This window comes from Triturus cristatus, chromosome 2_1 (assembly GCF_964204655.1).
Source record: "Triturus cristatus chromosome 2_1, aTriCri1.1, whole genome shotgun sequence".
Classification (NCBI taxonomy): domain Eukaryota; kingdom Metazoa; phylum Chordata; class Amphibia; order Caudata; family Salamandridae; genus Triturus; species Triturus cristatus.
In genome coordinates, this window is record NC_140581.1 from 302859900 (window position 1) to 302883211 (window position 23312).

Consider the following 23312-nt stretch of genomic DNA (forward strand, 5'->3'; position numbering starts at 1 on the left):
GTTGCTGTAGACCCTTTTTCTTTCACAAAAGTGATGGCGTCACTGGGCTCTAAGTACAAAATGCCCTGGCTTTGAGATCTCCCTGTTCTTTGTGTTTAAAAAAAGATTGACTGATAGCCGGCAGTATACAGATAACACAACCAGAAGAAAAGCACGTTTTGGAGGCTGCAACAGAGAGGCACTCCTCAGGCCCTTGCAGATCTCTTCAAGCAAGGGGACACAGCAACAGCAAAGTCCTTCTCCTCTCCTTAGCAGCAAAGCAACTGCAGGTCAGCCCACAAACACACAGCAGGACAGTCCTTCCTCTTCAGTCTTCCAGCTTTCTCCTTGGCAGAGGTTCCTTCTTGATTCCAGGATGATCTAATTTTCTGAAGTCTGGGTAGCCCTTTTTATACCAATATTCCCTTTGTTCTCTGAGGGCAGAGAGGCCTTGGCCTAGTCAGAACCAGTTCTGGTCAGTCCTGGAGCACTTTGTTTCCTTGACTTCTCCTTTCCTTTGAGCGAGAGGGGCAGGGTGGTCAGCCGCCCAGCAGGAGGTGGAGCTACCATTGTGGAAGGCAAGCACAGTCCTATTCTGGCCCAGGTGCTATCCCCTCCCACCCCTCAAGATGCAGATGGAGCTATTCAGCATAGGGCTGACTCACTCAGCCTCTGGGAGCTACCCCAGCCCCTGTCACTCACAAACCAGACAGTCAATTCAAAAACAGGCCAAGGCACACAGAAAGGTCAGACAAGAAAACAGCCACTTTCTAAAAGTGCTGTTTTCAAACACAGGATTTAAAAACCACACTTTCGCAGGGATGTGGAATTCCTATAGCCCGACACCCAGGACATATTGTTTGGGGTCAAGGGCAACACGTTGTAATGTGTATTTTGTCCTTGGGACAAGGAGGCCCAACCCCCTGCAGCACAAACCCTTTGGCTGCCAGTTTGCAGTACCATATTTTATATCAGGGAAGGGCATTGTCTACAGTTTAGGTAATGTGTGTCTATGTGCTAATGCTGTTCAAACTTGTATTTATGGTTCATTAATTGAATGCCTTTATTAGGGTGAGCGCTCCAAGTAAATGTTGTAAGCTTGGACTGCACTACTGACAGTGGTTCCAGTATAAAATTGAACCCACGTTTTCAAAGTTTAGTAATAGGCTATGTATAATGCTCCCAGAATGCTCTCTGATTATATGCAAATATTTGCAGAAGCTTGAAAGCAAGAGTGATGATTCTTTGCTTTCAAAATAAAATGTTCACAAAAAAATGCAAGTAGGAAAAAAACATTTCGATAAACTACTGTAAGATTTTAGGTACCATATCTTTGCCGCATCATTTAGTAACATGTTGATGTATGCTAGTATTTCCCCAAAATATTCATAATGGAAAATCATTGAAACCAGTTTAAATACAATTGTGGAAAACAAAAATAAACAAGCATTGACAAAGCCAGTAGGTCTGAAATTGCAGGTCAGCCTTTTGGTTTTGTCAATGCGTGACTTCTATAGGCATGGTTTTTGTAAAAACTTACCGGTGTGGGAGCTGCTGGGCCCTGACCATTTTAACAAACATTGGCAAAAGCAAAAAAAGGTTTGGTCTCAAAAAGTACACATTGCCACAGCAGTTCCGGGCTCTGAACAAAACTACTTTGTGTGCCAATATGCTCCATGTGAAAGAGCATAAGACTGTCACTCACAGTGAAGCCACCTGATAGAGAGAGAGAGACCAAATTTTAATAAACACAAAAGGACATGGTTAAGGCCTGGCCTAATTAGAGGCTCAAAAGTGCATTCATGGTACAGATCTTGGCATTCTGTGCATAAATACGGTTTCTGTGAATTCACAAGAATCCCTAGAAGCCAAGAAAAAGTACTCCTAATAAATACTTGTGAACTGCATTTTAACATGAGCAAATATTCATGTGTAGATTTGCTCATGTGAAAATCTTTCCTCCAACCACTTTTTTCCTAACCCTGGAAGAAGTTTTACATCTGTCACTGTCAGGAGTAAATTTCCAACTTTTCTCATTATGGGAAAAGATTAGAGAAGAGTTGGTGAAAACCCTTATAATATGACATGTGAGTTAGTCGGTTTGCACAGACTCAAAAGGGCGTTCCAGCCCTGGAACTATTGCTTACCACTATCTTCAGCCCCAGTATGTAGACCTGCAGAAACATGGCAACATAAGGGAATTGCTAGTATTCAAACCCTAATATGGTACAAGCCTTATCATAATCAGAGAGGCTATTTCAGAACTCTTTTATAATGAGATTGCTTCCGTAATTTGTCACTGCATTGCATGCCACAAAAGGGACTAGTGGATTTTGTTACAGGACAAGTAGATATATGAGGCAACCTGCCCTATGGACAAGTAGATATTTCATTAAATTCCACACCCCTGCTTCCTAAAAGATGTGTTATTAAATTCTGAGTTGAGGGATACCAGACTTTAATTTTCTATCTTGCACCTATGGGAAGAAATGCAGGTAAACCTTATACACAGCATTCCCCATTATAGCCTATGGGCAAGATAGCCTTTCAATAGTGAAAAACGAAAATGGCTGTAATTCACTACCAGAACATGTCACCCATACTAGTACATGCTCTACCTTTCACATACACTGCTCCCTGCCCAGGGGGGGTACCTAGGGCCTTCCATAGGGGTGTCCAATGTGTATAGAAAGGGAAGGGTTAGGCCTGACAAGTGTGGACACTGGTCAGGGCAGCATGGCAGTTAGCAACTGCACCCAGGCACCGCAGTGGTGGGCCTGAGACACCATTTTAGGGCTACTCATGTGGGTGGCACAATCAGTGCTGCAGGCCCACTAATAGCATTTGAATCACCAGCCCTGGCACACTTGGTGCACTTTACTAGAAACTTCCTGCTAACACAAATATGCCAATCATGGATAACCAATTACAATAACAATTTACCTAGGGATCACTTGCACTTTGACACTGATCAGCAGTGGCAAAGTGCCCAAAGCATCTAAACCAGCAAAAACGAAATCCAGCGCAGCGTCACAAATACAGGAGGCAGAGGCAAAAAGTCAGGGGAAACCACGCCAAAGAGATGCCAGGTCTAACACTGAACATAGAATATTAATAAATTACAGTGATTTTAACTTTATGGGTGTTACTTAAAGTACAAGTAATACTTCTTGGCTGGTTTTCACCATACAAAATAGTTTGTTCCCATAAAACATCAGGATTATGAATCTATGTTTAGCAGACTGCTTTAATATTTGGAAATACTTGCAAAGGTTAGTAAATCAACTAATGTTAGTGGAAAACATATTTGTTGCCGTAGACCCTTTTTCTTTCACAAAAGTGATGGCGTCACTGGGCTCTAAGTACAAAATGTCCTGGCTTTGAGATCTCCCTGTTCTTTGTGTTTAAAAAAAGATTGACTGATAGCCGGCAGTATACAGATAACACAACCAGAAGAAAAGCACGTTTTGGAGGCTGCAACAGAGAGGCACTATGTGGCTAATTCAGCCTCATAATTTATTAAAAGATTTCTGGGGATGCTGCAGTACGCCCTGCACCCCACTTCCAGCACCATGAGGCCCTGTGCCCTATGAAAACCAGGAAACACCTTCTCTCTGATTAGTCATCCCATGGTGTGCACTGGCATATTCAGATGGATATCTGCAGCAGTTCTGGAAATACAGGAGCACAATACCCCAGAAAAAAACAAACATGCACACAATGCTTTGTGTTAATCCCTGTCCTTAGAGCATGTTGTATAAACCTGATATTTATTCGAGTCAGTTTCCTTTGTGCAAAAATGTTGCATTATGAGGGCAATAGATCCAATACATGGGCCTGTGAACATGCAATTTATGAAGCATGTGTCATGCCACAGAAAGTAAAGGGTATACTCACCAGAGTCACACTGAAATTTATTCTTACAGTCCACCGCCTCTATTTTACAAAGTTTAGATGGGAAGCAAGGCCGAGAATTCACCAGCAATTCAGTACAGCTCTGACCTCCAAACTGAGATGGAATCAGAAGTGAGCGGGTTCTGAACTGAAAGAAGAATCAAGGACACTTGTTAGTGAGTCAGTGATGCAGCTACAGTAAGTAGTACTCAAATTAGTTGGTCTTTTGAACAGTGTACACTCATTGAGTTCTCCAAACGTTGTACAAAAACATTTAGCTCTCTTACTTTCTACTAAGTGCTCACTCAGTGGGATACCTTCATGTTTAGTAGAACTAGGAAGGTGTTAGTTTAGTTTTTTACTAGAACTGCAATCACAAGCAAAGTAATTTTGTTTTAGATTACAACGGATGCTATGACGCTGGTGATAACGCATAAAACACGACGGTTCTCGTCAGGAGAGGGGGAAGTAAACTTACTGAAAGATCACAGTCACGAAATTAGAAAATTAAAATACGTAATGAAGGACAGTTATGTTATGTCTACTTTTAAAGCGCACTGTCACCCCAAAGGTATCCTGGCGCTGTATTACGTGGTTACAACTATTGACACACATTCCTGGACAAGTAGCAATTGCTGGGTATCATCATGCAATCTGATATACTCCTTTGGAAAGAGCCATGTTTTAAGTCTCTTTCTGAACTGTGGTGGATCTTCTGTCTGTCTTAGGGTTGGTGGGAGCTCATTCCAGAGTTGAGCTGCTTCGATGCTGAAAGCTCTTCCTCCAAATCTCAGTGTTTTAAACCTGGACCTGCTTGCCAGGTTGGCTGATGAAGATCACAAACATAAGGAAGGTGCACTCAATGTAAAAGTCATTCAGATTCACAAGTATTATCCGTTGTGGTTTCAAATTTATTCCAAATTTAATCGGCAAACAGCTCGTAGGCTTCTTGTCGGTGCATACCATTTAAATTTGTTCTGTAGCGGGATAGGCCCAAGACCGTGCATTGCCTCAAACATGATACAGAGCTATTTGAACTGTATCCTCTGCATCAGAGGAAGCCAGTGGAGCTCCCTTAGAGACATGGATGCCAATGACCTACGTGGTCTGTTTAAGGCAAGCTTTGCAGCCATTGTTTGGACTCTCTGGGGTTTCTTAATCAAATAAGAGTACATATTGCAAAATAACAAAGACAAAGGACGATTACAATAAACTTAGATCAACACATTAAAAAAATTAAACGTTGTGAAGCCCCATTTTGTAAGGATATCAAATGTTGAATAGTATGCTGGAGTATGTGAGGCCAAAATAGTACCTTCATCAGATACGCATTTCACTAGCTGACCCTGTCTAAGCTCTGGACAAAGTGGATGATGAAAAAAGCTGTCTAGCCTCTTTATAGAACCCGTTCCTAGGGTACTGGGCCAAACAAAGGTATTCCTTCTTCACCTCGGCGATATTTAGAATTAGTCTAACAAGTTAAATCATTGAGGAATAAAGTCATCTGCAAGACTACGGATTCCCGCTCACTATCTAGTGAAATCATTTATGTCGAAGAACCTTATTGCCTAATAAATACAACCTATGTTAGACTCTGAAAAAAAATACTTCAATTTGTAGAGCACGGCTAGTCACCTGTGAGGGTATCCAGGCGCTGTTCGTACGTTCTGGGATAATAAACGATTTGCTCAGAATCACAGGATTATGAGATGACACAGAGACTCGAACTTGGATCCCCAGTTCCATAGTTGGCAGCTCTAGCCATTAGCCACATCCTCTCGATCACAGTTGGGCAGCTCTGCTCACAGACATTATTCTGAAGCTGGCCACTATTCTAAGCAACCTTCATTACTTTGGGACCAGAGATAACTATCAGATATGAACTGTATTCCATGCTCCTATTTTTTACTAAACTCCCGGACTTTTCCTAAAGACACTTTCACCACTTTCACCAGTCTCAAGTGTCTCAATATAGCCTTTGATTCCTTCTTAATGTCACAGCCATTGTCAAAATCCATCAACATTCATGTCCTCGTGCCTGGACACTTCTCCCATTCTTGCCACCATAATAAGTAATCTACCTTATAACTATAATGTCATTATTCATCCATAATGCAGCCAGCTGCAGGTGTAGAGGTTGTCTCACTAGAGTAACCCCCAAACATGTCATACTCCTGTTAAGAACCTGAACATATACTCAGGGGATCATAGGGCCAGTTTGTCATCCATAAGCATTCTCACTATCTCAAAGCACTTTTCATTCAAGGCGACTTTAATATCTGTAATAAAATGGTGTTTATTTTAGCCAATAATGATGTTTCAAGTTTACACAACCTAGCAACTTTGGGCCACGTGTTCCAAACTTCCATTTTGCATTCCCTAAATAGCGAATTTTAGATAATTGCTATTTAGGGAATGCAAAACGGTATTTAGGAAAATAGCGATTCCCTAATAGTAATTCCTACAGAGTAGCAATCGCAATTAGGGAATCACTTTTAGGAAATGCTACTCTATTTGTTCCTATGGGCCTGAAGGCCCATGGGTGTAAATGGTTTTGCATTACCTAATTTGTGCTTACCTAAGTTAAACTTAAATTAGGATTTTGTCTTAAGACCAAAACTTAAGACAAACTTAAAACAAAATCCTAACTGTACTACTAAATGCCTTTTGTGAATACCGAAAGTCGTAAAGTGAGGATTTTGTCTCAGATTACTTTTGTGAATCGGGCCCATAGTTTGCATTTGGGAAATTCTTGGTACATGTGCTTAGGGTATCACAAATTGTGATTTCCTATTTGAAGTCACAATTTTAGGTAATCACAAAAAATTTTGATTACCTAAAATGCACTGCCTAAGCCTTTCATACATCTTAAAAGGCTATTTTGCATTAACAAATGGTCAAATTTGGCAATTCACATCATTTGTGAATGCAAAACTGGTTGATACATGTGGTCCCTTAACATTTGATTTGAGCAGCATTACATTTATGTTACATGAAATGAGATTCTCAATTTTGCTGCCAAATGAAATTACCAAATAGGGCAAACAGTTTCCAGTCAAAATAAAACATTAAACATGAAAACTCTTTTTCTCCATAGATTAAAGCTAATGATTTGAAGAGTAAGCGGACATAGATTTGTTATGGCCTTGATAGTACAATTCAAACATACTTATTATGTATTTAGAAAATAGTGTAACCCATCACTGAATGGTATTTTTTTAATACTAGCTAAGTACTATTGTTAGTCTTGGCATCTTTTGGCGTGTTTCCCCTGACTTTTTGCTTTCTGACCTCCCGTTTTTGACTCTATTTTTGCTGGTGTAATGATTCTACGCAATTTCCTCACTGCTGTCCAGTGGGAAAGTGCACGTGCTCCTGTATAAAATGTGTATGCATTGGTATTTCCTTGATTGGCCTATTTGATCTATGTGTCACTCCCTAGTAAAATGCACTGCGAGTGCCAGGGCCTATAGATCAAATGCTGTTGGTGGGCTGCAGCACTGGATTGTGCCACCCACGCAAATAGCCCGCAAAGTGTAACTCTGGCCTGCCATTACAGAGCCTGTGCGCAGCCTGGGGCTGCCATGTCGACTTGGCAAGTGCACACACTTGCAAGTCCCTAAACCTTCCCTTTCCTACATGTTAGTCACCCCTAAGGTAGGCCCAGGGTACCCCAGTGGGCAGGGTGCATTGTGTGTGAAAGGTAGGACATGCCCTCGTGTGTGTGGCATGTCCTGATAGTAAATTACAGCCTACTTCGTTTTTCACTATTTCAAGGCAACTTGTTCTCCATAGGCCAGAATGGGCAGTTGGATTATTACATCCTATAATCCTAACTGACCCAGGGAACATGGTACAAATTCGAATTTAGTGTGCCTGAACTCAGAATGATAAAATACATATTTTAGTGAAGTTGGTTTTAACATTCGGAGTTTGAAAATACCACTTTTAGAAAGTAGGTATTTTCTTGTCTGACCATCCAAGCCGCCTCCGCTAGGTTGTGTATTCCTTGTCTGGAGTGTGAGTGACAGGAGCTGGGGGATTCCAGGAGACAGGGTGGGTCAGCACAGGGCTGAATAGCAACATCTACATGTAGATGCAGGGCCAGCTTTAGGGCGGTGCAACTGGTGCCACCGCACTGGCTGCTGGCTTCCTGGGGGCGCCGTGTTTGAAAGTTAATTATGCTTATGAAGCACCTGCTGCAGCGTTTCTTTCCCCCGCACTCGTGTGATTAATTATCTTCCTGGAGAGAGATCAGCATTTTGTATAGTTGAGGTTTTGACTTCGGTGAAGTTAGTGCAGAGACTGCAAAGAAAGTGTACCAAGTAGATTACAGAGTGAGTATGATGTAAACAGATCAGCAGGTTACTGCTTTCAAAAGAGACATCCTTTTGTTACTTGCAATTTATAACTTAAAGTACTAATATAGAATAGTGAGCTATTAACTTTCAAATTTGAACTGCATACACACTGCAAAGTATACATTATTAGAACATTGATTAATGTTGCAAAAAGGGTTAATTTGGCTAGAAATCAATTCTTATTATTAAAGAAAACTCCCACCTATGCTGTTTCTTTTTCGACTCTGAGTTTGTGCTTCTCCACACCAAGCACTCTTAAACTATACTGCCTACCAGTATGGATGACATGTTACTCCTACACTTTTAGTCCTTTGGCTTATGTAACAATTCCTATACACTGATTTACACAAATATGATTGATTGTCTCTGTGTCATGTGTGTGTGATGCAAAGTGCTCGGACACCCTACACTGGTATGAGTGGCGCTATATAACTAATTCAATGTATCTGAGTGTGGTTATGGACACTTGGTCACTGTTAAAGAGTGCTAGTGAGAGAATCCGTGGTGGAGGTGGTTACTGGGGGGGCGCCAACAAACATTGTTGCACAGGGCGCCACCAGCACTAAGGCCGGCCCTGTGTAGATGGGTGGGAGGAGTGGCACCTGGGACCTAAATAGAACAGTGCCTTCCCTCCACAATGCTGGCTCCACCTCCTGTGGTGCGTCTGATGTCCCTGGCCTACTCTCTGAAAGGAAGGAAGGAGACTTGTCAACAAAGTGCTCCAGGACTGACCAGAGGACAAAGAGAAATTGAGGATAAAAAGGGGGACCCAAACCCCAGAACTTTAGATCTTGCTGGAATCAAGGAACCTGCCAAGACAAAGAGCTGGAAGAGCTGCCAGGAGGAGTATTGCCCCGTTGCTGTGTTGTTGCTTTATTGGGTTGGCCTGCAGCTGCTGCTTCTGCCTTGGACACTGAAAGGACTAAACTGAACTTTCTCTACTTGTGCTGAGTATCTCCAAGGGCCTGAACCGAGCTGACCTCCTGTTAAGAAGTCCCAGGGACTGCAAAGACTTCACCAGCCTCTGGGTACCGCTCCTGGAACCGCCGTTTCAGTTGCCACAGAGAAGAGGGAACCGCGCCCGACTCTGTCAACCGATGTCGCTGGCCTTGTGTCCTGAAGGCACCGCAAGCTGCACCGACTCGCCCTGCACCGTAAGCCTTGGTCTCACCGACTCCGTCACCAAGCCGCTGCCTGCACCGCATCGAGAGACACCGCAACCTGCATCGCCTCGCTTCACTTCGCTGGCCTGGGCTCACCGGCACGATTGCTGCTGGCTCGACACCCGTGGCCGACTCGTCATGCACAGCTGTCCGGCTCGGCCAGCGCCCATTCCCGGCAACCGGCTCTGTCGCTCGCATCGCAACTTGCCAGCACTGCATTGAGCACTGCCTCGCCCTGCACCGCCCGCCTTGGTCTCACCGACGCCATCTGGACGATCGTCACCGAGCCGCTGCTCGCACTGCATTGAGAGGCACCGCACCGTGCACCGCTGCCACTTTGCACAGTAACCGCGACGGATGCCATGACTGGCTCTGTCACCTGCAGCGCAACCTGCCAGCACCGCATCGAGCACCGTCTCGCCCTGCACCGCCCACCTTGGTCTCACTGACGCCGTCTGGATGATCGTCACCGAGCCGCTGCTTGCACCGCATCGAGAGGCACCGCGCTGTGCAACGCTTCCACTTTGCATCGCAACCCCGACGGACGCCAAGACCGACTCGCACCGCCATGTGGGTCACACTAAGAAAGGCACTGTGAATGAAACTGTCCCGCTGTTGCTGGCCCGTACTGACTCGGTCAGCTGAAACTGCGAGACTGTTATTTTCAGCATCGGGGTAGGCTCGGACCGAGCTACCAACTCGTACAAACTGTGTTTTTCAACGTATTTTGCAACTTCAAGACATTTTGAGAAGTAACTATTTCTGAAGTACTGTATTGTGGATATTTATCGTATTTGGTCTTGTTTATATAAAAATATTGGATATTTTTCTAAAACTGGTGTGATGTTCGTTTGTAGTGCTTACATTGTATTACTGTTGGTTTTGTGCAAATGCTTTACACACTGCCTCTAAGATAAGCCAGACTGCTCGTGCCAAGCTACCAAGGGGGTGAGCTGGGGTTATTTTAGGAGTGTTACTCCCTTGTCCTGACTAGAGTGGTGGTTTCTGCCTGGCATTGGTGCAAACCTTGGCCAACCAGAAATCCCATTTCTAACAACTATATAATAAACACAACAAATGAAAATATTAGAACAGAAAAAAAATGTTGGTGCTATATTGTGTCAAAGCCCAATGACCTTGCAATACTCGCAAAGCAAGTGAACTAAAAACAATAGGAAGCATGAGACATATACCTTTCTCAATAGAAAGAATTGCAAGTACACCCCACTTGAGTAGTAGAGCACCCATAAGAGATCAAGTATAAAGTTTCCAGTTTTGCCAGGTGTACAAGGGTAATTTTTGGAGCAGTCTGAACTGGGGATCTGAGGAGAGCAGAATGTAGGGGCCGATTACGATGGCGGGAGGACTTGTCATGCCTGTTATGCGGTGATCCCGCACCCCTAATCATGATGCGACCGCCACCGCGGCGGTCGCATCTGGCAATTTAACATTGCGGCGGCTGCTGCTGGCTGTAGCACCTGCCGCAATGTTAAATGGCCATATTGTGAATTTCCCTGCACAATGTGGCAGGAAATGTGGGGGGGGCCTGGGTACCTCCAGTACACAACTGCTCCCCCCAGAGGGTGCCCGTAACAGGCCCCCCGAAGCCAGCCTCCTCCAGCCTTTCCATGTCGGTTCAACCGCCATAGAAAGGCTGGCTGACGCCAGCATTGAGATCGGGTGGGCGGTGCCTACTAGGCACCACCACCATATTCCCGGTCAGTTCCGCTCCGCCAGGCAATCGCAACAATTGCCTGTGGCGGAAGCATGGCAGGCGCTCTTTGGGCCCGGCCGCTTTTGGCACGATTCCCCCTGCCATCCTAATGTGGCAGGGGGAAATGGGAGCCAGATGGCGGTCTCTCCGCCATCGTAATGAGCCCCGTAGTTCTTAAACAGTCACTAAAAAATCCCAAATCCTCTTCTAATTCAAATAATTTCTTTAAATGAGTTAGAGAGTTTTTCATTGATCTGGTAGTCTAAGTATGGTGTTTTGACCATGAGGGACCAACTTTGCAGGTCTTCACCAGGACTGTGGTCAGCAGAGCTGGAACCATACATAAGGATAGAGAATGCTGGAATTTCTCAGGGCTTCTGAGTAGTATACTGAGCATGGGAATTTACAGTTTCACCTGCATACACAAACATGATGGTTATCTGAGTGAAGTCAGCGCAAGGCCCCTGAACACTGTGGAGAGGAAGTCTGAGATCCAATCTTTTAAAGGAGTTTGAGTAGTCACAAATCTATTTTTTGGGATAGGTCTAACAGGAAGAGTTGAGGATCTTTTCTGGACCCTGCTCACAAACAAACATAACTAGTAATTTTCCTACATGGATACATGTTAAATAATCTCTGATGACAGATATCTATTTGGAATGTATTCTTTTCTCTCACAGAGTTAAATATGATAAATAGAATTTTAGTTAGAGTCTGCAGAGCTCAATAGAATTTTCATAAAGTATATAAGGAGAAAAAATAAATTTCAATATACATGAAAAACTACCAATCTGGTACTATATTCTTACCATGACTGTGAAATAATATTTTCGACTGGAGTCAACAGAGCAACCTGGGAATCCTTTAAATTATCCAAGTGTGGTGTAATGGCAAGATGCTACCCTTCACTAGAGTCCAAAAAACAGCAGCCTTGTTATGGGCAAAGCATTTCCCTCTTGGAGGCTATGACTCAGCTTAATAACACTTATCGAATGTTATGTTTAATAGTTTCTGGGAACAGAATAAGGCCTCCAGCATTTACCACTTCTTACTTCAAAAAGACACTACATACCTTGAACAAATAACTTTAGAGACTGGGAAAAAGCCTTACCAATGTCAATATGTACTTCCTCCAGATGAAACATACTAGACTGATTTAGAAAACGTAATCCCAGGCCTGCTGCTTCAGATAATTCAGAAAAAACCGTCTTGAAACTGTATTGGGCTCCTTTGAAACTTTAAAAAATAAGCCTTAAATTGTGATGTATTGACGATGCAAAGAATATAATATAGACTACTTACCTATCTTCATAAACTACAAGTTAATTATTTAGTGGTCGAAGGAGTTGATAACTGTTAGACCTGGCATCCTTGGTGTGGTTTCTTCTATCATTTTGCCTCTACCTCCTGTATTTTTTTTTACTATGTGCTGGATTTAGTTTTGCTGGTTTAGGTACTCTGGGCACTTTGCTACTGCTGATCAGTGCCAAAGTGCAAGTGTTCCCTGAGTAAATTGTGAATATTATTGGTCATCCATGATTGGCATTTTTGTTTACTGGTAAGTCCCTAGTAAAGAGCACTTTGGGTGACATGCCAGTAAATCAAATGCTACTAGTGGGCCTGCAGGAATGGTTGAGCCACCCACACAAGTGCAGTGTTCATGTGCACAGTTTTTACTGGCATGTCGACCAGGCAAGCCCCTCCCCTTGCAAGGCCCTAAGCTTCCTTTTTTTCTACATGTAAGGCACCCCTAAGGTAGGGCCAAGGTACTGTCATAGGCAGAGTGCAGTGTTTGGGAAAGGTAGGACTTTACCTGGGGAGTTTTACATGTCCTGGTAGTGAAATATTGCCAATTTAGTTTTTCGCTAATGCAAGGCCTAACTCTCCAATGAGGTATTATTGGAGCTGCCGTGTAACATTTTACAAGTGTAACTTTCCATTGGGAACAGCTAGAGATTTGGAGTTTGGGCTCCCTGAGCTCAGAATTTCATAACACATCTTTTAGTAAAGGTGGTTATTAAATTGTATGTTTGAAAATGCTACTTTTAGAAAGTGAGTGTTAATATAACGAGTGCACACCTTCCCTTGTGTGAATACAATTTTTGCTTATATTGCCAAATAAGTGCGTGCTGACAGTCAGCTGTGATCGTCCCCACACAGCAAATCTATGATACTCGATACGAAGGCTTATGTTCCGCCCCCGACTGCCGCACTGCTGAAATGAGGAACCTCTCCTCAGGAATTGTACCTAACATTTAACCAGAGTACTCCAAAGTAATCCATAGTAATCCAAACTTTGTGCTTGTCAATCAATCGATGTTATTGCTCATGTAGTCACTCCAGAGACAGCAATGTTGAGCAAGAATGTTTTATTGTGCATTTTCAAATGTCTAATGCTGCAATTCATAGCTTAAACATAGACATGTGCTTACAACATTCTTAAAGACTGGCACTTTGACCCAATGCATTTCGAACTGATTAAGTTCTTCGTCAGGGGTACTGAAACAGATAAGAAAGAACTGCATAAACAACCACGGTGTGCATTGTTAACATATGAATGAAAAGCTGAAAATTACAAAAGAGCAAAAGCATAATCCCCCAATTTTTTGTGAAACCTGTCCATCTATCTCCACTCATTACTATAAACAACCCGTGCAATGTACTTCTACAAAATGAACAATGAAAAAATATTATCCCACCGTGTAATCTGACATTTATAGCGAGTACACTGTGTTCATTTACCTCTTTGCGCCGTAACCAGCAATTTAGAGTGTGTTCATCATTCCGCGTGTTTCAGGGAGTCGACGACTTCCCGCCCATTAAGTCCCTATTTAAAGCTTACTCGCGCAAACGTTTTCCTTATATCTCACAAATTAAAACTGACCCCGTGACCTGTCGTGTCATCTAGTTACTAGTGAAAAAAAAACCCGATTCCTCACATTCCCATAGTGCACTAGTCCTGTAAACAGCAGCAGTGAACCTAACTGAATTACACAAGCTACGATCAAACAATTGAAAAACAATGCAACTAATCAAAATGAATCAAAGACAGAGAACAAAAACGTGAATGAACAAATGTAAAGAATCAATTGTGGTGAATAAATAATTAACAACAGTATTAAGTTCATTATAGGTTTAGCGAGGTTGCTTCCTTCTGAGTCAAGAGAAGGTGTGCACTCGTTATATTAACACTGGCTTTGCAATTTCGTCGTCCCAAATACGAGATGCACCCCAAGTGCGTGTAAATTATTGAGCCTCTTGGAAATACCACTCTTGAGACAGCATAATTGTTATCGTCTAGAGCAGATGGCTGACAGATTCACTTCGTTTGGACTGCATTCATTCACGACTCAGAAGGAAGCAACCTCGCTAAACCTATAATGAACTTAATACTGTTGTTAATTATTTATTCACCACAATTGATTCTTTACATTTGTTCATTCACGTTTTTGTTCTCTGTCTTTGATTAATTTTGATTAGTTGCATTGTTTTTCAATTGTTTGATCGTAGCTTGTGTAATTCAGTTAGGTTCACTGCTGCTGTTTACAGGACTAGTGCACTATGGGAATGTGAGGAATCGGGTTTTTTTTTCACTAGTAACTGGATGACACGACAGGTCACAGGGTCAGTTTTAATTTGTGAGATATAAGGAAAACGTGTGTGCGAGTAAGCTTTAAATAGGGACTTAATGGGCGGGAAGTCGTCGACTCCCTGAAACACGCAGAATGATGAACACACTCTAAATTGCTGGTTACGGCACAAAGAGGTAAATGAACACAGTGTACTCGCTATAAATGTCAGATTACACGGTGGGATAATATTTTTTCTTTGTTCATTTTGTAGAAGTACATTGCACGGGTTGTTTATAGTAATGAGGGGAGATAGATGGACAGGTTTCACAAAAAAATTGGGGATTATGCTTTTGCTCTTTTGTAATTTTCAGCTTTTCATTCATATGTTAACAATGCACACCGTGGTTGTTTATGCAGTTCTTTCTTATCTGTTTCAGTACCCCTGACGAAGAACTTCATCAGTTCGAAATGCATTGGGTCAAAGTGCCAGTCTTTAAGAATGTTGTAAGCACATGTCTATGTTTAAGCTATGAATTGTAGCATTAGACATTTGAAAATGCACAATAAAACATTCTTGCTCAACATTGCTGTCTCTGGAGTGACTACATGAGCAATAACATCGATTGATTGACAAGCACAAAGTTTGGATTACTATGGATTACTTTGGAGTACTCTGGTTAAATGTTAGGTACAATTCCTGAGGAGAGGTTCCTCATTTCAGCAGTGCGGCAGTCGGGGGCGGAACAGAAGCCTTCGTATCGAGTACTTTTAGAAAGTGGGCATTTTCTTGTTTAACCATCCTGTGCCTCTGCCTGCCACTGGATTCAACGTCTGTTTTAGACTGACTGGAGTTTGTTTGTTCATTTACTCCAGACACTCATATAAATAGAGTTGAGGTGTGCCCTGCATATGCTGATGTGTCGTCCTGGGCTAGAGTGGTGGGAGGAGTTGTCACTAACACCTGAATAGGCTGTGGCTGCCTTTCACAATGCTGTCTCTACCCCTGTAGAGTGGCTGGACCAGAGAGGATAGAACTGATTTTTATTGAGTGAGAGACTTTCTTACAAAGACTTCAAAGAGAGAAAGGAGTATTAAACCTAAAACCCCAGACTTTTAAAACACTTCTGCAGCAAGAGGACCCAGCCAAGAAAAAGAGCTGAAGAGCTGCCAGGAGAAGTACTGCCCCTTTGCTGTGTGTTGCTTTGTTGGGTTGGCCTGCAGTTGCTGCTTCAGTCTGTGGGCAGTGGAAAGAACTGAACGTTTGCCTTGCTGTGGTCTCCTGCTTAGGAAGATTGTCCAGGGGGTTGAAGTAGAGCTTGCCTCCTGTTAAGAAGTCTCAGGGACACAAAGGCATCACCTGCAGCATCCTTGAACTCCACTGCTAGGAGTTCTGACCTGCCTTGTGGTGCCAAATCCAGTTCTGGGTCCTTGGAGGTTGTTCCTGCTGCAAAGAAATGAAGAAGCCATCAAAATCGAAGCGTTGCCCTTCCAGCACCTGTTTTTCTGATGCAGCACCTCCATACGGGAGAAATTTCCTCACACCACCACCATGCGGCTGAAGAAATTGACGCAGCGCCTGTCAGCAGGCGAAGAAACGAACGCAGCCCGAGTCCAGAGTACTGTCTCCGAAGTCCGAGATCCCGGCACTGACTCCAACACAGGCTTGGGAGCGGCTGAAGAATTGACTCAATGTGGTGCCACGGCTGAAGAAATCTATGCAGCGCCTGTTTGCCGCTGCTGCATTGACCTCCAGCGCGTCCTGGATTTCCAAGCATTCACCCGTGCCCCAAGCATTTCTGATGCAGCACCCGCAGACCAGAACCGTCTTGGAATTGATGCATCTCTTCACACTACAGTTCGGATCTGACGCACCACTTCTCCTGCGTGCAGCAGAACTGTCACATCATCATCATCAAAAGCTTTATTTCGATAAAATTATATCATAAAAGCATACAAACAAACATAGAAAATACAATAAAAATCAAAACGAAATTCAGTGAAGGCGAGAGAGTAATACAAATATCAATAGACGGAATACTGGATAAAGATACATTACTACATCCTTTTTCCACTCCCCCCTCAACCTAACACATGACATCTAAAAACATTTTGAATAAATAGGTAAAAAAGGTAAAAATATTTAAAAAAAGCAGTCACAAGGTTAAAAAAGTATTAAATTACATTTGATACGAAAAAGGAATTGTATCGCCTGAGCATTTTGACATGAAGAAAAAAAAGAAAGAAAAAGGAGAGGCATTATATCATATTGTAAGGAGGCAAAAGAGGTATATTACGACAAAGGACCCAGGAGCTTTAATCTAATCAACCAGGACCAGGCAAGGAATTTGGCCACCCCACATACGAGCAAAGCACTAGTGTTCGATTGTAGAATTCGACGCGCTACACGATGGTTCGCAGTGCCCAATTGTCTGCAGACGGGACTCAACCATCTTGCCCTAGGATTTTTGTAGACTGGTGCCTTCGAACATGCGATGCGCTACTGTTTCCACCTTCGCTTTGCAACATGGACAACTTGCAATCGCTTGATAGGGGGGTTTCCATTTACTTGTACACTCCCGAATGGGCAGCGTACCAAATCTGAACTGAATATACAGTCTCCTGTCTCTAGGCTTCTGGATAAGGTCAAGGTAAAACTCCAACCTTGTCACTGGTTTATGTAAATCAAAAAGGCCTCAGTTAATCTACCAATATTCACAGCAGTGTTCTCTTGGTTATCAATCCATCACATCATCGCCCTAAGGACTCAGGAACTGACGAATTGCTGTGTTTTCTTATGCTTCCCTCTTCTGCAGCAGTTTTGCCTTGTGGATCTTGACGCACTTGAGGTACTTTGTGTAAAAATCACACATCCATAGATTTCTATGGACAAAATTATTTGAAACCTTTAAAAAGTAATATTTTGAGTTGTGTATGATAGATTTTTGTAATTTTGGTCCTGTTTAGTTTAGATAAAGATACTTTATTTTTCTAAATTTGTGTGGTGTCTATTTGTAGTGTTTTCACTGTGCTACTGTGTGTTATGTACAAATACTTTACACATTGCCTCTGAGGTAAGCCTGACTGATCATGCCAAGTTTCCAAGGGGGTGAACAGGGGTTATATTAGGTGTGCAATTCCCTCATTCTGACTAGAAGGAAGGGTCCCTACTTTGACATGGTGCAAGCCAATGTCAACCACACACTGCCATTTCTAACAATAACCAACATAAGGTTGATCATAAATGTAGATCTCCAGCTATCTTCTTTTGTGCTATTATTGAATGGCCTTGCTTTATGCTTACATACCATATGCATTTTGCACTCTCTGGATTGCTAAAGTGTAGTGATTGCTACAAGAGTCATCCTTAATTTGCGTGGAAAGTTGAAAGAAATTCATATAAATGATTGGGTTGCTGACTTGACCGCACTAACAAATATGTAGATGCTGAGAAATGAGAAACTGACCTTCATTTCTATTAGACCCAGGTATCTTGATGTCTAAGAGTAACGCTTGAATACATGGTTGTTGCACTTTTGGTGGGCTTTTCTCGTTTATAAGTTATTACTACTAAATCTTTCCCTTGAAGGCAATTCAAACTTTATATATAACCTAGCAGTCACATTTTAAACTTCTTATTTCTTATTAGTTTCCTGAAAGTGCTCTACGTTTGCACACATTGTTTGAACATTCTGTTATAGTTGTTCTATAATACATTGTTTACAATGGATATTTTTATATATGAAAGAACAATATGGTTAAAGCAATAAAAACAAATAGGATGGCAAAAAGACCCTAATACAACTTTTTCCAGGGAATAATTGGGGACATAGACAATCTGAGCTGTACTCAATTAGTGGGGCATTCAACCGATACCAGGGCCCCACAGCCTCAATCAAATTTTCACCACAATCCCCTTTACTCAGATTGCAGACTATTAACCCCTTTCTCTGTGTGGCAGTGCATCATATGATGCTATCTACTTAGGATGCGTGCAAGCCCTTTCGGTCGATGTGGATCCTTCTCTGACTGCCACAATGAACATCTAAGTGAGCTGGACAAGAAGGAAGTGTTATTTATGAATGATACCCTTTTGAAATCTCACAAAATCACAACCGATAACAGAAATGTATAGAGAGATGAAGGAGAGAACCAACCCAAAGAACATCAGACCACTCTCAATGTCATATTAATGCCCAAGTAATCGATCACCAAAGCAAATAAGGAACACTTTTTGTCCTGGGTACGAAACTCAGAGCACACCTAAAATTAGGCCACATTGAATCTGTAATGACTGCTGGTCTCAAAAACACAACACACACTTGTTCCTCAACTCATCTCATTAATAAAAACTAAGAGAAACAATATCAGAGCAAATACTGCTCCCCATCCCAGAGCTGATTTCCTAACTCAAGAATGGCAGAAATGGCAGGTATACATGATTTTTTTATGGCTGTGAAGAAGATTTAAAGAAATAACTATGCCCCTTTAACAAATCTTCGATACTGACATGTTCAATGCCAAGGACATTACAATGGCATTACAGTGATAATGTCTCCATTAAGGTGTTGGGCCTTTACCCTGGGCAGATCATTAATTAGTACACTTTGACCTTTTCCTTTCCTTGCATATTATTGATGGGGGCCAAAAGTCTTGGCACTCTTGTTAAACTATGGTAGAAATTAAATGTCGACACAGTTTGACAGAAGCTATCCTTTGTCTTAGAATGGGCCAAACTGGCTTGTAACTTTAACTCCCTAGTTAAGACACTGAACTGCAGCATAATGGAGGTGCAGGAAGTTAATGCTCCATGTAAGCCAGCTCGATTATAACCATTGTGTCCCTGGAATGCCTGGTTCTCAGAAGTTCTAAATACTGAGAAGCTGCAAAACCATCTTTCTGCTCATACCAATCAGTAATTAGTATCTCATAATCCACTGTGTCAAAGGTTGCTGAGTGGTATACACTAACCAAAACAGCAACATAATCCACATCAGTAACCATAGGAAGATGATACATGACTGTCACCAGCACAGAAACTGTTCCCCTAATTTACTTGTAAGTCACTTTAACAGCTAGCTGGTTTACTTCTTATGGAGGAACGTATAATTCTTGTCTAGAAGTTAGCATGATAGCTTTTTTCATAGCCACAAGTACTTAACTTATTTGAAAAGAAGCATTCAAAACAGTAGCTAAAGTATGTGTGCCGAATAGGCATATTTTGCCCGTGATGGCCACATCAATGGATGGGGTGCTTGCTTTAACACTTGAATGCTTGCAATTTAAAGAAAACAAAGAGGCTTACCAAGATTGGTAATAGCTTTTCTTAGAGTGGAACACTTTATTAGAAAAAGTGATTTCAGTCTGAAAAATATTGTTCCTAATGTTGGAATTTTGTTGGTCTAAAATTCTGAAAGAAGCAGCACGTATTTCCAGTACTGCTTGAAAATTTAAGGAGGGACATATTGGCTCTGTTACTTCATCTACAATAGACAAAGGGACATTAGGGGGTTTAAGTACTACAGCATGCAAGACCCAAAGAAATAATTTATAATAATTTCTTATACGGTATGTCATATCTGGTTGAGTAGGACCACCAACATATTTTTTGCATTACATCATTTAACGTTATCTCTGTTAAGACAGGGAGAGAGAAGCACCATCTTCTGCGTTCCATCCAGATTAGGTGTTACCAACCTGAGATAGACCAGGCTGTAATGTATTGTAATGATATCTCCATTTAAGAGATAATATGTTAAGACAGAGGTTAAAGTAGCTCTCTTTCATGTCCCAAATCAATATCGAATTGCCATCTGAAATATTAGAGAAACACAATGTGCAGTGAAGTAACAAAAATAGGGCTTTGATCCGACCAAAGAACTATAGAACATTTTTTAATGAAGAAAACCCGGAGTAGAGAAAATGAAGTCAAACAATGCCCAGCTTTAAAAGTGACACCTAATTAACTGTAAAGAGCCTGGAGCTATACATTAAAAGACAACTAGTGCCAGCAATAAGGATAGTATTACAATTACCTAACGTTTCTACATGCAAAACTGACTCACCAAGTCAGTACAAATTTCTGCAAAAGTCAGGTGGTCTGAAGGCCAAAGTCAAACTCATGGAGAAGTAGAGAGTGCCACTGCAAACAAAACATTCCATGGTGGTTGTGGACTTAAAAGATAACCTAATCTGCATGTAGTCATGAACATTTACAATACCACCTCTCCTTTGTATAGATTACTTACTGCAAACCAAATTAGACAGTTCAGAAATAGGCTACTGGCCATTATCCCCCATCAAACACATTTGAACAAAATTCAAAGAGCTGTGAACAGGAAAAACCACAAACATCAATTCGATAACACAAAGTGGTAGATGGTAGCAACACCAATGTTGCAGCAAAGGCATAGGAGTAGATATTACTCCCCCAGAGAGTGGGACAATGGGGTAAGAACACCCATGCACCTACGGATATTTTAAATGGTGGCTCCATATTAAACAGACATAGATAGCTCAACTTCCCAGGCCTTGGGGGAGACCCGTGGAATATATCTTGTTAGGTATTCAGGAAAAGATCACAGTAGACCAGTGGCTTTGACTGTCTCACCCTCGTCTTCTTTTCGTATGGCAATATCGTGCAGTATCTCCATGTATTTTTTATATGCTGCAAAGAACATACCATTACTTCTACCTCATCAGTTGGACCTACCATTACGTCAAAACCTGATCCCAAATATTGAAAATTCCAATCACTTCAACTCCATCAGTTCTACTTAGCATCACTTTGAGTTCCTATCCCAAACCTCCAATATTAAAATCTACTTTAATTTGAGCAAATCACTGCAATATTAACTCCATCCCTTTCTCTAGCAAATAGTAACTATGTAATGATATTAGCACATAATCACATTACAAAGTGAACCCTAACCCAACAAAGTGCTAAATATTTATTTATATTCATATTATATTACATTAATTAGACTTCATAAATGGGGTACCCTAAGTATTCAATATTATTAATATTGATTATGTTAAATACATAGACAACTCTAAGTATGACCCTAATCTTTAGCCTAAAAGTGTTTCTGTAAGCAAATTAATGCAATTGATTACTTGTGATTTAATTATTTTAAATGGTAACCTAACTCAAAACTCTGGCAAGGGATATGAATTGCATTAAGTCATTAAATTGCTCTGATTTTAATTACACAGTTTATATCATTTATTTTGTATCTTTAGCTTGTTTTGTTTTTCAGATTAACCATTAAACTACATGTTTGCTTCCATTTAAAGTGAAAGTCCAAATGACATAACTAAGTGATAGAACTTAATAGTATTGTTTGAAGTACTGGTGGTAAAATAATGGTTGACAGACTTAGTGGATTAAAAATCCAGGAGATGCAATTACCCAATTCACTGCATTCTCATTCAAATACCTAGACATTTAAACAACTGAACACTCATACCAGAAGCCTATGCCCATAAGAGGTTTATTTGCACTTGACAGTGGCCCCTCTGTAAAGATTAAAGGCCACATGCCGAAATTCAGAATCTCCCTCGGCTAAGTTAAAAAAACAACCTCAGTATACTACTAAAACCACATAGCCCTGTAATGCTCTTTAATTATTACTGCCATATATATTTGTGGCCTCCTCATAAGAAGACAGGATATTATTTTATTTCCCAAGGAGCAGTAGAAATGGACTAGAAGGAGATGGTTCAGTTGCTTAAGGAGAATCTCACACAGCCTATAATAGAAACATAGGAAAAAATATTGAGTGCCAATCACCACCATCAGAATGTGACTTGAAGATTCATGACAACAGAGATGAGAAAACAGAGAAACATGTAACTGAATGTCCTCAGGATACATGTCACAAAAAGAGAACTAAGGGCACAATAATAATTCTCAAGGAATAAGGCGCCATGAACTCAGATTAAAACAGGCTTCTCCATTGCAACCTAAGCCTCGGGATCAAATGGAAAAATACAAATTACATGGTAAATCTTGAAAGTCAATTATTTCTGATTTTATGTGCAAGAGGCAAACAAAGTATGATCATACATGATGTCTCCAAGATCACACCTTGAAACAGCTATGTCTCATTCAACACAAGAATTTTCAGTCACAGAAATTTAGAAAGCCTTCAGGCTGGGCAGATACATTTATTGAAAGATATCAATCAGGGGCAAGGGATTACTTACTGGATCTCTTAAGTAATACAATTTACAACCATCATTACTGCTCAATTTACTGCTTTTGGATCAACTCAAAACACAGTGATTGATGTTAAATAGAATGCAGTAGATGCACTGAATCTATAAATGCACAATATGCAAATAATCATTAAATTAAATTGGACCTGGATGGTCTTAAGAACAAGGCTTTGCTAGCAGCCTTGCATAGGATTCAACAGTGGGAGTTGAATAGTGAAAAGCCTTGCCAAATCTTTGAACTAAGGCCTTGACAAACCTCAAAAAGTGGGAGTGGGCTAAATCTAAAAATGGGAAATGTTAGGCTAATCCCGGTCTACTTCAGTATCGCCTTGACCAACGAAAAAGTAATTTCTAATATCTGCACCATCAAACCAGGTAGCAATGAAGGATTGTACATATATTTATGTCCCAC

At 41.4% G+C, this 23312-nt stretch overlaps 1 protein-coding gene across 1 annotated transcript in view; it reads right to left on the reverse strand.

Annotated features, from left to right (window-relative positions):
* The window catches only part of C6 (complement C6), a 770728-nt gene that overhangs the window by 621510 nt on the left and 125906 nt on the right, over positions 1 to 23312 (reverse strand). The window contains exon 4 of the mRNA XM_085631171.1: positions 3877 to 4021. Within this exon, the coding sequence (XP_085487297.1) occupies positions 3877 to 4021 (145 nt within the window). The remainder of the gene's footprint in view (positions 1 to 3876; positions 4022 to 23312) is intronic.